Source organism: Capra hircus, chromosome 13 (genome assembly GCF_001704415.2).
Source record: "Capra hircus breed San Clemente chromosome 13, ASM170441v1, whole genome shotgun sequence".
Classification (NCBI taxonomy): domain Eukaryota; kingdom Metazoa; phylum Chordata; class Mammalia; order Artiodactyla; family Bovidae; genus Capra; species Capra hircus.
The window spans coordinates 19,528,118-19,541,922 of record NC_030820.1 but is presented as its reverse complement, the minus strand read 5'-3'; the positions used below and the strand labels follow the sequence as shown (position 1 = coordinate 19,541,922).

General features: G+C 39.4%; 1 protein-coding gene across 1 annotated transcript in view; it reads left to right on the top strand.

Moving 5' to 3' along the window:
- The window catches only part of CCDC7 (coiled-coil domain containing 7), an 85,452-nt gene extending 82,509 nt beyond the window's left edge, over positions 1-2,943 (top strand). The window contains exon 21 of the mRNA XM_018056851.1: positions 2,810-2,943. Coding sequence (XP_017912340.1) covers positions 2,810-2,943 — 134 coding nt within the window. The remainder of the gene's footprint in view (positions 1-2,809) is intronic.

The window sequence follows — 13,805 nt, the reverse complement described above, 5'->3', positions numbered from 1 at the left end:
TCCATACATGACCACTGGAAAAATCATAGACTTGACTAGAGGAGGAGAAAAGGAGGAATCAAAAGGAGAGAGACAGATGCAGCCTGTAATCAGTTCCCTAAGTGTTCTCCACAGCCCGGAACACACAAAGAGTTTCACAGAGTTGGGTAGAGAAGAGAAGGGGGAGGGAGGAGATAGACTCCTGATGGAGAGAAAGGAGAGTCAACAGGGGGAGAGAACAATCAAGCCAGTAATCACATTCCCAAGTAAAAATGGGTGCTGCAGATTGGGTTCTTAAAGGTACAAAATTGATAACAAATACCAGAAAGCAAAGATTAAAAATCTAGAGTAGAGGTTAGACTCTCAAAAATACAGTATTAATAAACAAAATAAAGTCTCAAACATTATAAAATACATATATATGAAATTTGCTTTAAAAATAGTTTCTTTTTTTGCAAGGTAATTGATTATAAAAATGAAGATTAAAAGAGTATAGAGGCCTTAAAATTAAAAACAGGTTTTTTTTTAAAATTTAAAAAATGATAATAGTAAAAATATATCTAGAAATTTCTCTGGAGCTGTTGCAGACAGTATGGGGTCAGTTCATTTTCAGATAGTTCCTTGATCCGGCTTATACTTCTCAGGATTTATAGGCCCCTTCCACTGTAGTTGGTGCTAACTACAGGGTTTAAATCTGTTGCACCTGTCACTTCCAAAGCCGTTCCCTCTGTTTATTTTAGCTTCTTCTGTTTGCTGGTCTCTCAGTGTCTAATTTCCGCCCTGACACCAGGGGGCAATGGTGGTCACTTATTTAGGCTCACTTGTTCAGTCCTGCTGTAGGGAGGGAAGAACACTGCAAACAAACATCACTGGCATGTGTTGGGAGTGCTCGCAGTGTTTCTGCTGCACTGGGTTTGCCCCCGCTCACGGCATGTGTGCTTTCATGGTCTACACAGCTCAGGCCCTAGGTTGCTCTGCCGGGAACTGTCTGAGGCTGGCCTTGGGTTGAGTTCATTTTCCAGGTCTAAGCTGCTCAGGTTCTCAAGTACTCCCCAAATGGCAGACTCAGTTGGCCCTGTGTTTTGTGCCCTTCCCAAGTCCGAGCAGCTCTGGTGACCAGGTGCTTGGCGAACGCAGTCACCCTCAGGTGGGGGTGCATCTTATCGCCTGCCCCATCCCAGTAGCTTGGTTTTCTGGGTGTACAATGGGCATGCCTTCTCAGGTGTGCCATATGTCTCTTCTGGGGAGCTGATCTCTGGCTGTCACCCTCCCGGTGGATGTCAACCATCCAGAAACCCAAGAACTCTTGGTTAGCAATGGGGCCTGTTTGCAGTTTGGTAGAGGATGCCTCTCTGGGGCTGTGATTGCCCCTTTCTGGCTCTGGCTGCCTCCCTGCCTGCTTGTCTCCGGTGGGGGATGGGCCAGTCCGCAGCCTGCTAGCTCTCCTCTGGTGTTTGCTCAGTCCTTTGTTTTGTGAGCAGGCCTGGCAGTGCCTCAGGTTAGGGCTTTTCGCAGGACAGTTCTCGCTCTCTCTTTCTTTTTCTCTCTCTCTCTGGCTATCCCACAGTTTGGGTTGCTATCTCACTTTAGTTCCCTCAGATTGCCCTCAAGGCATTCTGGCCCAGTCCTTACCCTAAGCAATGCAGCCTGGGCCTCCCTGTTCATCCCCTGCTTGCTGGTGGCAGCTGGGAGCACTGGGAGTTGTAACTAGGCACTGTAATCTGTGGGTTTTAATTATTGATTGACTAATTTTTCCTCCCGGTTATGTGGCCCTCTGTGATTCCAAAATTCCCCACAGACCCCCATGAGAGTGTTTCCTGGTGTTTGGAAACTTCTCTTTTAAGACTCCCTTACCGGGATGGATCTCCATCCCTACCTCTTTTCTCTCTCTTTTTACCTTGTATATTTTGTTCTACTTCCTTTCGATGACAATGGAGTGCCTCTCTGGGTGCCTCATGTCCTCTGCCAGTATTCAGAAGTTGTTTTGTGGAATTTGCTCAGCGTTCAAATGTTCTTTCGATGAATTTGTGGGGGAGAAAGTGGTCTCCCCATCCTATTCCTCCGCCATCTTAGGACTGCCCCCTTAATTTGCTTTCACATTTGGAATATATAGGATATCAACCTACCTCTAAAACAGATTGCAAGAGATCGTGCTTTCCTGAATCCCTTCCCCTGTATGCCCCAGTTTATCCCTTCTGTTGTAAGTAACCATGTATTATATTGTCCTCTGGTTTACTATTTCTTTAAATCATTTGTAAATGTGTCTATTTTTCTTAATTTTCCCCTTAACTTCCCCTTCTTTCTTACCTCAAAGGTAATATACTAAATATATACTTTTTCACTTTTATTTTTTACATAACATTCTTGGAAATTCTTTCATGTCTGGATAACTTTTTCATTCAATTTATAGCTGAGTGTACAGCTGTTTGTGTCACATTTTAAACCATTATTTATATCATAGTTTATGGTACATATCTTAGATTATTCAAGCAATGATCTATGAATATTCAGGTAGTTTGAATATTATGCAATTACACATGATGCTATGATGAGTAATCTTGTGCCTATGTGTTTTCATTGTTTGATCTATGATTGATAGTGACCTAAAGTATAAATAACCCAAGAAAACTAGAGACTGATAGAAATATATTCAAAACACTCACTAAAACTTTTCTCACAATTTTTATGTCATATCTAGCTTTATGATAATTTATTTTTTATCAAAATGAAAGAGAATTCTGTTGTACACTTGTATAAATTTGAAGTTTAGATATTTCACAGTAGATCTGTTTTTTTCTGTTCAGTGGACTAAATGTACTTCTTTATGTAGGATATGATGAAGCATCATATGAAAAGGTTATGCTTAACCATCAGGATTTGGTGTCAAAAACCCAAATGCAAGTAAAGAAGCAAAGAACTCTGAAAAAGGAAAGACTCTCTCGTAAGCATCATAATCATAAATAACTTCATATCATTTAAAATTAAACTTATCAGATCTTTTTTGTTTCCTGAAGATATATCTCAGCATATGTTTTGTATGGATAAAATTTTACATTTTGATTTAAAGTGTGAATACATTAAGGCAGCTTAAAAACAAAAACGAAGTTCTTGATACAGTTTAGTTGGGATTTCTGACCTTAAGACTATTTCATGCTCAGTATCCATTAAGGACAATAATAGATCAGTAGTTATCTCACTAAGGCTATGTACCTTTCAGCCAACCTGGGAAATTTCTGCTCCGAACAACCAATGGCTGCCTCTGACCTCTGTCAGTGTCTTTTTGCTATAGGCTACAATGTCAGTAAGCTACAAAGAGCTCAGTAACTCAGAAAACAAATGGGGACTCAGAAGAGTACAGGGAAGGAGCTTGAACGATCTGTTGGAAGTCTTCCAGAGCATCTTTTTGGCTGGGTCTCCACTCAAAGGGATAGCCTTTATGGTAACTTCTTAGAAATGCGCCATCACATCCCTGTGGGCAGCATGCAAATGTGTTAGTAGTCAACAAATCCCATCAAAAGTCCCATCAATACATTTAAAATAAATAATTTGAGGAAGAGAGGGCCCAAAGGTTTGCAAACATCTCTGGAGTAAGATTTTTATCTGCTACAGGTCACACACTGGAATTTCACTTGGATACTAGGTCCTTGTCTATATTAATGGCCCAGCTATGTTGTCCCATATGGATCAACAGGATGTTCAGCGCTTGTGGGATGGTGCTTGTCTGGGCCCACCAGAAAGATGTCATCAATATAGCAAGGCTATCATTCCCTCTGTGAGTGGGACTTTATCTCAGTCATGCTCTACCCATTGAAGATAGGCAGATGGGGAATTGAGAGATCCCTGTGGAAGGACATTAGTGGCATATTTCAATTAATTATACATAGGGGTAAATTGATCATCGTCATTGGCATGAAGAGAGATGCTGAACAGTATTCAAGTTGTTGGTTGCTATATACTGAGTTCCTTTACCTTGGGCAATAGCTTCTGTGACAGTCACAATACCAGTGTGAGGTTCGTACTAACACTTTGTGCAGCCTTAATCATGTTAGTCTGTAGGCACCTGAGGTTTTGTGCACAGGTCTGATGGGGCTATTGAATGCAGATATAGTTTGTGGAATTTGTTGGTTTGTTTAAGCTCAGCAACAAGGGCAGCTATTTATTTTTTACACCCAGCATGTCAGTATTGTTTTTGGAATTTAACAGATAAGGGTTCTAGGTTCTGGTAATTGGATGGCTCAAGATCTTCCAGCCTGACCCATTAAAATATCCTAACATTATCAAATCCTGTCACAGCTTGGAAGTGAATACAAGTGGTGGGTCCCCTAAATAATATATCTCTACCAATAATACATTCAGCAATGAAGGCAATAACAATACAGCGTACCATAGTCTGGCCTGGAAAAGGTTTCTGTTTGTGGTGGTGGCCCCAAAACAGACAGCATTATCTGTTTCCCCCTCGTTCTAGTGCCAGGGCTTCTGAGGATTACAGATATTAGTGTACCACGATCCAAAAAGCCCAAGAAATGTAATTCTCCTCCAACTGCCTTTCAAACTTTGTCCTGGAATAGGCTCTCATATTTTTACCAGGGAAATAGGTGCTTTGTTATAGTCCTATTTTGTTTATTTTTGAAAGCTGGGAATCAAGATAAGTGTATATGCTAGTTTCCGATCTGTCTCAAGATTCATTGATAAAAGTATAGAAAATAGCACTTGCTTTATTCATAGCAGCCAGCAAAAAGTGGACCATAGTGGGGCTACATGTTAGGTCCTCATGGCCCATCGTTTAACAAGAGTACCTCGGGAAAGATTGAGGGCAGGAGGAGAAAGGGCGACAGAGGATGAGATGGTTGGATGGCATCACCGACTCGATGGACACGAGTTTGGGTGAACTCCGGGAGTTGGTGATGGACAGAGAGGCCTGGCGTGCTGCAGTTCATGGGGTCACAAAGAGTCGGACATGACTGAGCAACTGAACTGAACTGAATGTCCGTTTGTAGAGTCATCTCTTGTGTTGTTGGGAGAGTGTTAGCTATGATCAGTGCATTCCCTTGGCAAAACTCATCCTTGCCCTACTTCATTTTGTACTCCAAGGCCAAATTTGCTCTTTAGCTATCTCTTGGAGAAGGCAGTGGCAACCCACTCCAATACTCTTGCCTGGCAAATCCCATGGATGGAGGAGCCTGGTAGCCTGTAGTCCATGGGGTCGCTAGGAGTCAGACATCACTGAGCGACTTCACTTTCAATTTTCTTTTTCATGCATTGGAGAAGAAATGGCAACCCACTCCAGTATTCTTGTCTGGAGGATCCCAGGGATGGGGGAGCCTGGTGGGCTGCCGTCTCTGGGGTCGCACAGAGTCGGACACGACTGAAGCAACTTAGCAGCAGCAGCAGCTAGCTATCTCTTGACTTCTTATGTTTTCATTTCAATCCCCTGTGATGAAAAGGATACCTTGTGTTGGTGTTAGTTCTAGAAGGTCTTGTAGGTCTTCATAGAATCATTCAGCTTCTTCGGCATCAGTTGGGGCATGCTGCTACTGCTGCTAAGTCGCTGGCTCTGGGGAAACCTGGGTCTTACTCTGGGCCATACTCAGTAAATCTGTTATACAATTTTATGCTGATGGGTGGGGCTGTGCTCCCTCCCTGTAGTTTGGCCTGAGGTGGCCCATTCCTAGAGTCTGCAGTCTCTGTGTCAGGACTGTAGGCTCTTTAGTAGGACCCATGGTGATCTCCAAGAGAACTTAATGCCAACATGCCACACCTCCCAGGACTACTACTGCCAGTGCTCCTGTTCCCATGTTAGTCCACCGCTGACTCATGCCTCTACAGGAGACCCTCAAACACTCTCAGACAGGCCTGGCTTAGATCTTGTAGGGATCACTGGTCCTTCCCCTGGGTCCTGGTGCACATAAGGTTTTGTTTGTGCCCTCCAAGTATCTCTGGCTGGTATGAGATTTGATTTTAATGTGATTGTCTCCCTCCTACTGCCTTGTTGCGGCATCTCTTTTGTTCTGGGACATGGAGTATCTTTTTCTTGGTGGATTCCAACATCCTCCTGTTAATAGTGGTTCAGCAGCTGATGGTTGTTCTGTAGTTGATTAGTTACTTGGATTTGTGCTTATCTTTTCATTCAGTAGCTTCAAGTTTGCTTTCAATGTTAGTCTTCCTTTTTATTTTTTAATTTAGTTTTGTTTTTTGAATATATAAAACATGAACCTTTTCCCAAAAGTAATAACTGGGCAAAGTGATATATGTAAGTTGTCATTCCTTTCTTATACCTTCCCTGCATTCCTTAGTCCTCACCCTCCTTTTGTAGGTATCCAACTAAATTGTTTCCTGATTTGTCTTCTCCATGTTTGACTGAAAAATAACTCATTTTTCCCTGTTTTTATATTTCTTTCTTATGTCCCTGTCTTTCACAAAAGGTAGTATGTAAGATACTTATTTAAGTTTTTTTTTCACTTAATACTACCTCCTTGAAATCCCTCCAAATCATTTAGTAGAGGTTTTTTTTCATTTCCTTTGCAGCAATAGGTACACTTGTTTGTACTACCAAGTACTGTAATTTATACTTTACCATAGTTTATAATATATACTTTAGTTTGACTCAACCAATCAACCAAAGATCAACCAATCTTCTATGTTTATATATTTGGTGATTTTAATTATTTTGTAATTACACATAATATTGTAATGGAAAACTTGTACATGCACATTTTCATTGTTTAGTCTATAAATATGTATTTACCTAAAGTGTAAATAACACAAGAAAACTGGAGACTAATATACAAATATTTGATTCCTATGAAACAGACAGCTTCAACTTACATCTATCAGAATTTACCTCAAAATTTTCATGTGGATCTAGCATTGTGGCAGTTCATTTAAAATTTTATTAAAATAAGAGAATATGTTATTGCACAATTAATATAAATTTGAAATTAGAGATTTCACAATAATATTTGTTTTATTCACTTAGTGGACTAAATGTATCTCTCTATATAGCTCATGATAAAGTACGAGATAAAAAGCGTATGCATGAGAATCAAGATTCAAAAATCCAACAATATGTAAAGAAAGGAAAAAGTCACAGAAGGGAAGGACACACTAGTAAGTATAATAAATATAGATAATTTTTAATAAATATTTTAAATTAAACTCATCAAATTATCTTTTTTCTTTGGTTCATAAATATGTATATGGCATGTGTTTTATTTTATTTTAAATATTATTTTTCTTATTTATTTTTATTGAAGTGTACTTGGTTTGCATTGTTGTTAATTGCTGTTACATACCAGAGTGATTCAGTTATACATATATTACATACTCTTTTTTAAAATATTCTTTTCAATTATGGTTTATCATTGTTGCTGTTGCTGTTTAGTTGCTAAGTCATGTCCAACTCTTTTGTGACTCCATGGATGATAGCCCACCCAGCTATCATAGGATCTTTTTTTAGTTGGAGTGTAATTGCTTTACAGAGTTATGTTGTGTTAGTTTCTGCTGTACAACATGAATTGGCTGTAAGTATACATGTATTCCTTCCCTCTTGGATCTTTCTCACCCTGTGTCCCCCCTGCCACCCATCTACGTCACCACAGAGCAACGAGTTGAGCTCCCTGTGTTGTACACAGGTTCTCATCAGCTATCCATTTTATACGTGGTAGTGTATTTACGTCAGTCCCAATCTCTCAGTTTGTTCTTACTTCTGCTTCCCTTTCTTTGTCCACAAGTCCATTCTCTATGCCTGCATGTCTTTTTTTCTCTGCATATAGGTTTATCAGTACCATTTTAATAGATTCTATATATATTTGTTAATATTTGATATTCGTTTTTCTCTTTTTGACTGACTTCACTTTGTATGATAGATTCTGTGTTCAACCATGTGACTACAAATGACCCAATTTCTTTCTTTTGTATGACTGAGTAATATTCTATTGTATATACATACTATATCTTCTTTACCTATTCATCTGTCAGTGAATATCTAGGTTGCTTCCATGTCCTGGCTGTTGTAGATGGTGCTGCAATGAACATTGAGGTGCATGTGTATTTTTGAATTATGGTTTTCTCAGGGTACATGCCCAGTAGGGGGATTGCTGGGTCATATGGTAGTTCTGTTTTTAGTTTTTTAAGGAACCCTCATACTGTTCTCCATAGTTCAGTTCAGTCGCTCAGTCATATCCGACTCTTTGTGACCCTGTGAACTGCAGCACGCCAAGCCTCCCTGTCTATCACCAACTCCCGGAGTTCACTCAAACCCATATCTGTCGAGTCGGTGATGCCTCCCCTTCTCCTCCCACCTTCAATCTTTCCCAGCATCAGGGTCTTTTCAAATGAGTCAGCTCTTTGCATCAGGTGGCCAAAGTACTGGAGTTTCAGCTTCAGCATCATTCCCTCCAAAGAAATCTCAGGGCTGATCTCCTTCAGAATGGACTGGTTGAATCTCCCTGCAGTCCAAGGGACTCTCAAGAGTCTTCTCCAACACCACAGTTCAAAAGCATCAATTCTTCTGCGCTCAGCATTAAGCCTCTAATAATCGATTGACTCTCTATATGCCTGAGGCCTCATCCACAGGCCAGATGGGGTTACTGAAATGAAGAAATAGTCTTGTGAAGAATTTTTGCTTCATTAAGCTCAGTAATGAGGTTTTAATCCTATAGGTAGTTGCTTTGGCTGTCGAAGGCACTAGGTACTGGTAGTTTGTTAGGTTCAGTTTTTTATGTAGGGCCAGTGAAATGGCCTCAGTTACAGGATTTCTGAGCATGGATTGGGGATAAACACACACACACACACACATTTTCCCCTCATCTTGCTCTAAAAAGACCAAAGAATGAAATTCTTCCTCACCTCCCCATCCTCATGTTGGGGAGAAGGGAGATTTATAAAACATTCTCATGTTCCCAGTGGAGACAGAAGGACCTTGGCCTAACTCATAGCCTTGTTTATTTTTAAAGTTAAGAGATCTGGATACAAGTAAGGGGATGCACTCTGATTCATATCAAGATTCACTGGAAGGGTTGGAGAGAATATTACTTTCATTAGTCATAGGAGTTATCAGTATGTGGACCCCATTGTGCCCAAAGGTCATTATCTAGTCCCAGATATCTGATGTAGAGCCTGTCAGTCTCCTCCTTGAGACCTACTGTTGGGTAAGAAAACCCATAGATGTCTTTGGGAAAGATCTTGACCCTGTGATCCAGGAGTAACTACCCTATTACCGTTTTTACATCACTCTGACTACTACTGCTTTTTCTTTGCTTGGAAAGTTTTCAGTTCACATATAGATTGTGCCGTGAACCAGTTGACATCACTTTATGAAGAGGTTTAATTGAGCCAGGTAACCAGTTAGAGTGGCAAGAATGACCTTAGATCTGAGTCTGGTAAATAGTCTCATCATTTACTTTTCTCACTTTTTTTTTTGTTGTTGTTGTTGTTGTTGTTGAATCAAGGGACTATCAAGTGGCTTGCAGAACACCTTAGCAGGTGGCTGTAAGGGTGGGCCAAAAAAGTTTTTTGAGAATTGTTTGAGAACTCAAAAATTGTTTGAAAACTCAAATGTTTTTTGAGAATTGTTTGAGAACTAACCACCATTGGACCAGTCAAGAGCAAATAATAGCTAGTGAAGGAAGGAGAGGCTCCGGTGTACATGACTTTTCTCCCACCTACCCCTTTCTTCATCCTCCTTGGGCATAATAACCATGGAAGATGTTCTGAAAGAGAGGGTCTGCAGTGACACACCAGAAAAGGTGTTGCTGTCTCCAGTTAACTCTAACAATATTACTTTCCTTATAGTGGAGTCAAACTATCCAAATCTCTATCATTTCTTTGTGTCGCTGGGCAAAGCAATCCCTGGGGCTCTACCTACTTTGTCATTAAATATGAGAAACAGTTCTTGTATTGAGGATGTCATCACTGCCAGCAACATGTTTAGACTTAATACTAGTCATTGCGACCAGTTCTGCATGCAACTTTTGGTGACCAAATACATTGTTTTCTCTTTCTCTTTCCTGTATTTCTTTTTCTAAAGGTAAATATCTTATATTTTCTTTTTATTTCTTACTCTTTTCTTTCCTAAAAAATAGAATATTTGATATCTTCTCTTTCCATTATTTTGTTTATGCTTAACCTCTGGTCTAGGAATCCTTCCAAGTTGGATTATAAGTATCTTTTATAGCTTTATGTGTAACTCTTTGTATAAATAATAATTTATATTACTCTAATTTATAGTAAGTACCTTGTTATTCAAGTAATCTCATATGCTAATGTATTTAGGGGCTTCTGAGTATTTTGTGATAGAAAATGTGGTGTGATGAATAACCTTTACATATACATTTTCATCATTTGGTCTATGAGTATATATTAACCTAATAATGTAAAACAAGTAGGGACTAATATAAAATATATTTGACATCAGCAAACATTTGTGAAATAATGAGACTTACACACACTGGAATTTTTCTCACCATTTTCATATCAGGTCTAACATGATGGTAGTTTATTTATATATTTATAAAAAGGAAAAAATACTGTAAACACATGTATAAACTTGATATATAGGGATTTCAAGATCCATTTTTCTGCTTAATGCACTAAATGTGTCTCTCTATGTAGCTCATGATGATGTATCAGATGAAAGTCTCATGTTTATGCAGCAAGACTTGAAGTTAGAAACAGAAATTCATGTAGAGAAACAAAAATCTTCTGGACCTGAAAGTGTCATTAGTAAGTAAAATAATTGTGGATAACCTTGTTTTTTACCTGTTCCAATTTTCACACTGTTTTATGTTTCCTTGCTGTCTCTCTGAATAAGCTGTAAGCACCACAAGGATGGACCCTGGGCTATCTTGCTTCTAGTATATCCTCAGCAAAAGTGCAGTGCCTGACCCAAAACAGGTATCCAATAAATAGTTTTCGAATACATGAAAAAAATTTAAATTGTTCTCATCAGAAGATCTTTTCTTTGGTTCATGAAGATGTATTTGAGATTTTAAAAAACACTAGTTCAAAGAGTCCTTATATTTATTTTTTACATAGCGTAAATGCAGGAGACATTGTAAATCCACAATTGCTCACAAAACTTATATAATTAGCAACTGAGAATCTATGTTCTTATGATCTCCATCTTTCATAGCTGTACACTCTTTGGAATTTATTCCATAATAGCAAAGAACCTTATCTCAAAGCACCAAGTTTCCAGGCATTACTGCAAACATGTTGTTTTCATTCTCTAATACATGGTTAAATTCCTGTGAAGCAAATCCCAATTCATCTTCACCTTCAATGGATAAGGGAAAACAGGAAGCCAATGTCATTCTTACATCTAAAACTGATTCTGCTTCTTTACCTTAATATATTTCCTTCCATGAACATTTTAACTTTAAATGCATCAATGTTTAGTATGAATATAAGTTGAAATTTAAAAAGTCTCTTTGAGATTCATGTAACAGTTTGAGATATTCATATCCATTTTTCCGAGGAAAACAGAAACATGGTCTCTGGTGTAGTTTAGTGGAGACAGTGATCAAGACCATCCCCATGGAAAAGAAATGCAAAAAAGCAAAATGGCTGGCTGGGGAAGCCTTACAAATAGCTGTGAAAAGAAGAGAAGCGAAAAGCAAAGGAGAAGAGGAAAGATATAAGCATCTGAATGCAGAGTTCCAAAGAATAACAAGAAGAGATAAGAAAGCCTTCTTCAGCGATCAATGCAAAGAAATAGAGGAAAACAACAGAATGGGAAAGACTAGAGATCTCTTTAAGAAAATTAGAGATACCAAGGGAACATTTCATGCAAAGATGGGCTCGATAAAGGACAGAAATGGTATGGACCTAACAGAAGCAGAAGATATTAAGAAGAGGTGGCAAGAATACATGGAAGAACTGTACAAAAAAGATCTTCATGACCCAGAAAATCACTATGGTGTGATCACTAATCTAGAGCCAGACATCCTGGAATGTGAAGTCAAGTGGGCCTTAGAAAGCATCACTACGAACAAAGCTAGTGGAGGTGATGGAATTCCAGTGGAGCTGTTTCAAATCCTGAAAGATGATGCTGTGGAAGTGCTGCACTCAATATGCCAGCAAATTTGGAAAACTCAGCAGTAGCCACAGGACTGGAAAAGGTCAGTTTTCATTCCAATCCCAAAGAAAGGCAATGCCAAAGAATCCTCAAACTACTGCACAATTGCACTCATCTCACATGCTAGTAAAGTAATGCTCAAAATTCTCCAAGTCAGGCTTCAGCAATACATGAACCATGAACTCCCTAATGTTCAAGCTGGTTTTAGAAAAGGCAGAGGAACCAGAGATCAAATTGCCAACATCCACTGGATCATGGAAAAAGCAAGAGAGTTCCAGAGAAACATCTATTTCTGCTTTATTGACTATGCCAAAGCCTTTGACTGTGTGGATCACAATAAACTGTGGAAAATTCTGAAAGAGATGGGAATACCAGACCACCTGACCTGCCTCTTGAGAAATCTGTATGCAGGTCAGGAAGAAACAGTTAGAACTGGACATGGAACAATGGACTGGTTCCAAATAGGAAAAGGAGTATGTCAAGGCTGTATATTGTCACCCTGCTTATTTAACTTCTATGCAGAATACATCATGAGAAATGCTGAACTGGAAGAAACACAAGCTGGAATCAAGATTGGCAGGAGAAATATCAATAACCTCAGATATGCAGATGACACCACCCTTATGGCAGAAAGCGAAGAGGAGCTAAAAAGCCTCTTGATGAAAGTGAAAGAGGAGAGTGAAAAAGTTGGCTTAAAGCTCAACATTCAGAAAATGAAGATCATGGCATCCAGTCCCATCACTTCATGGGAAATAGATGGGGAAGCAGTGGAAACAGTGTCAGACTATTTTTTTGGGCTCCAAAATCACTGTAGATGGTGACTGCAGGCATGAAATTCAAAGACGCTTACTCCTTGAAGAAAAGTTATGACCAACCTAGATAGTATATTCAAAAACAGAGACATTACATCGCCAACAAAGGTCCATCTAGTCAAGGCTATGGTTTTTCCAGTGGTCATGTATGGATGTGAGAGTTGGGCTGTGAAGAAGGCTGAGTGCCGAAGAATTGATGCTTTTGAACTGTGGTGTTGGAGAAGACTCTTGAGAGTCCCTTGGACTGCAAGGAGATCAGCCCTGGGATTACTTTGGAAGGACTGATGCTAAAGCTGAAGCTCCAGTACTTTGGCCACCTCATGTGAAGAGTTGACTCATTGGAAAAGACTCTGATGCTGGGAGGGGTTGGGGGCCGGAGGAGAAGGGGATGACAGAGGATGAGATGGCTGGATGGCATCACTGACTTGATGGACGTGAGTCTGTGTGAACTCCGGGAGTTGGTGATGGACAGGGAGGCCTGGCGTGCTGCGATTCATGGGGTCTCAAAGAGTCGGACACAACTGAGTAACTGAACTGAACTAAGTGTAGAGTATTCTGGTACTGTTTATTAAAAGTTCAATTTTGCATTTTATAGCAAAGTAATATGGACTGTTGGTCCAAATTATAGATTTAAAGATTCCTTAATTTATGTAGATTAAGATACTAAGCTAATTCCCAAAGTATTCTATAGATGTATGTTTCATTTTTAGAACAAGCAGGGTTCAGTGGGCACTTTTAGGATCTTGCTCACATCATTCCTGTATATCCAGAGACTTCTGGATCCACTAAAGGACAAAGAAAACGGGTTAAGTCTGCTGAAAGCATCAACAGGAATCTGATACACAGACACAGATTTCATTGTTACAGATAGTGGAAATGAAGTCTTTAAAACTGCTTATGATAAGCTGAAGATTGAGTTCTTTAAGCATGTTAGTCTG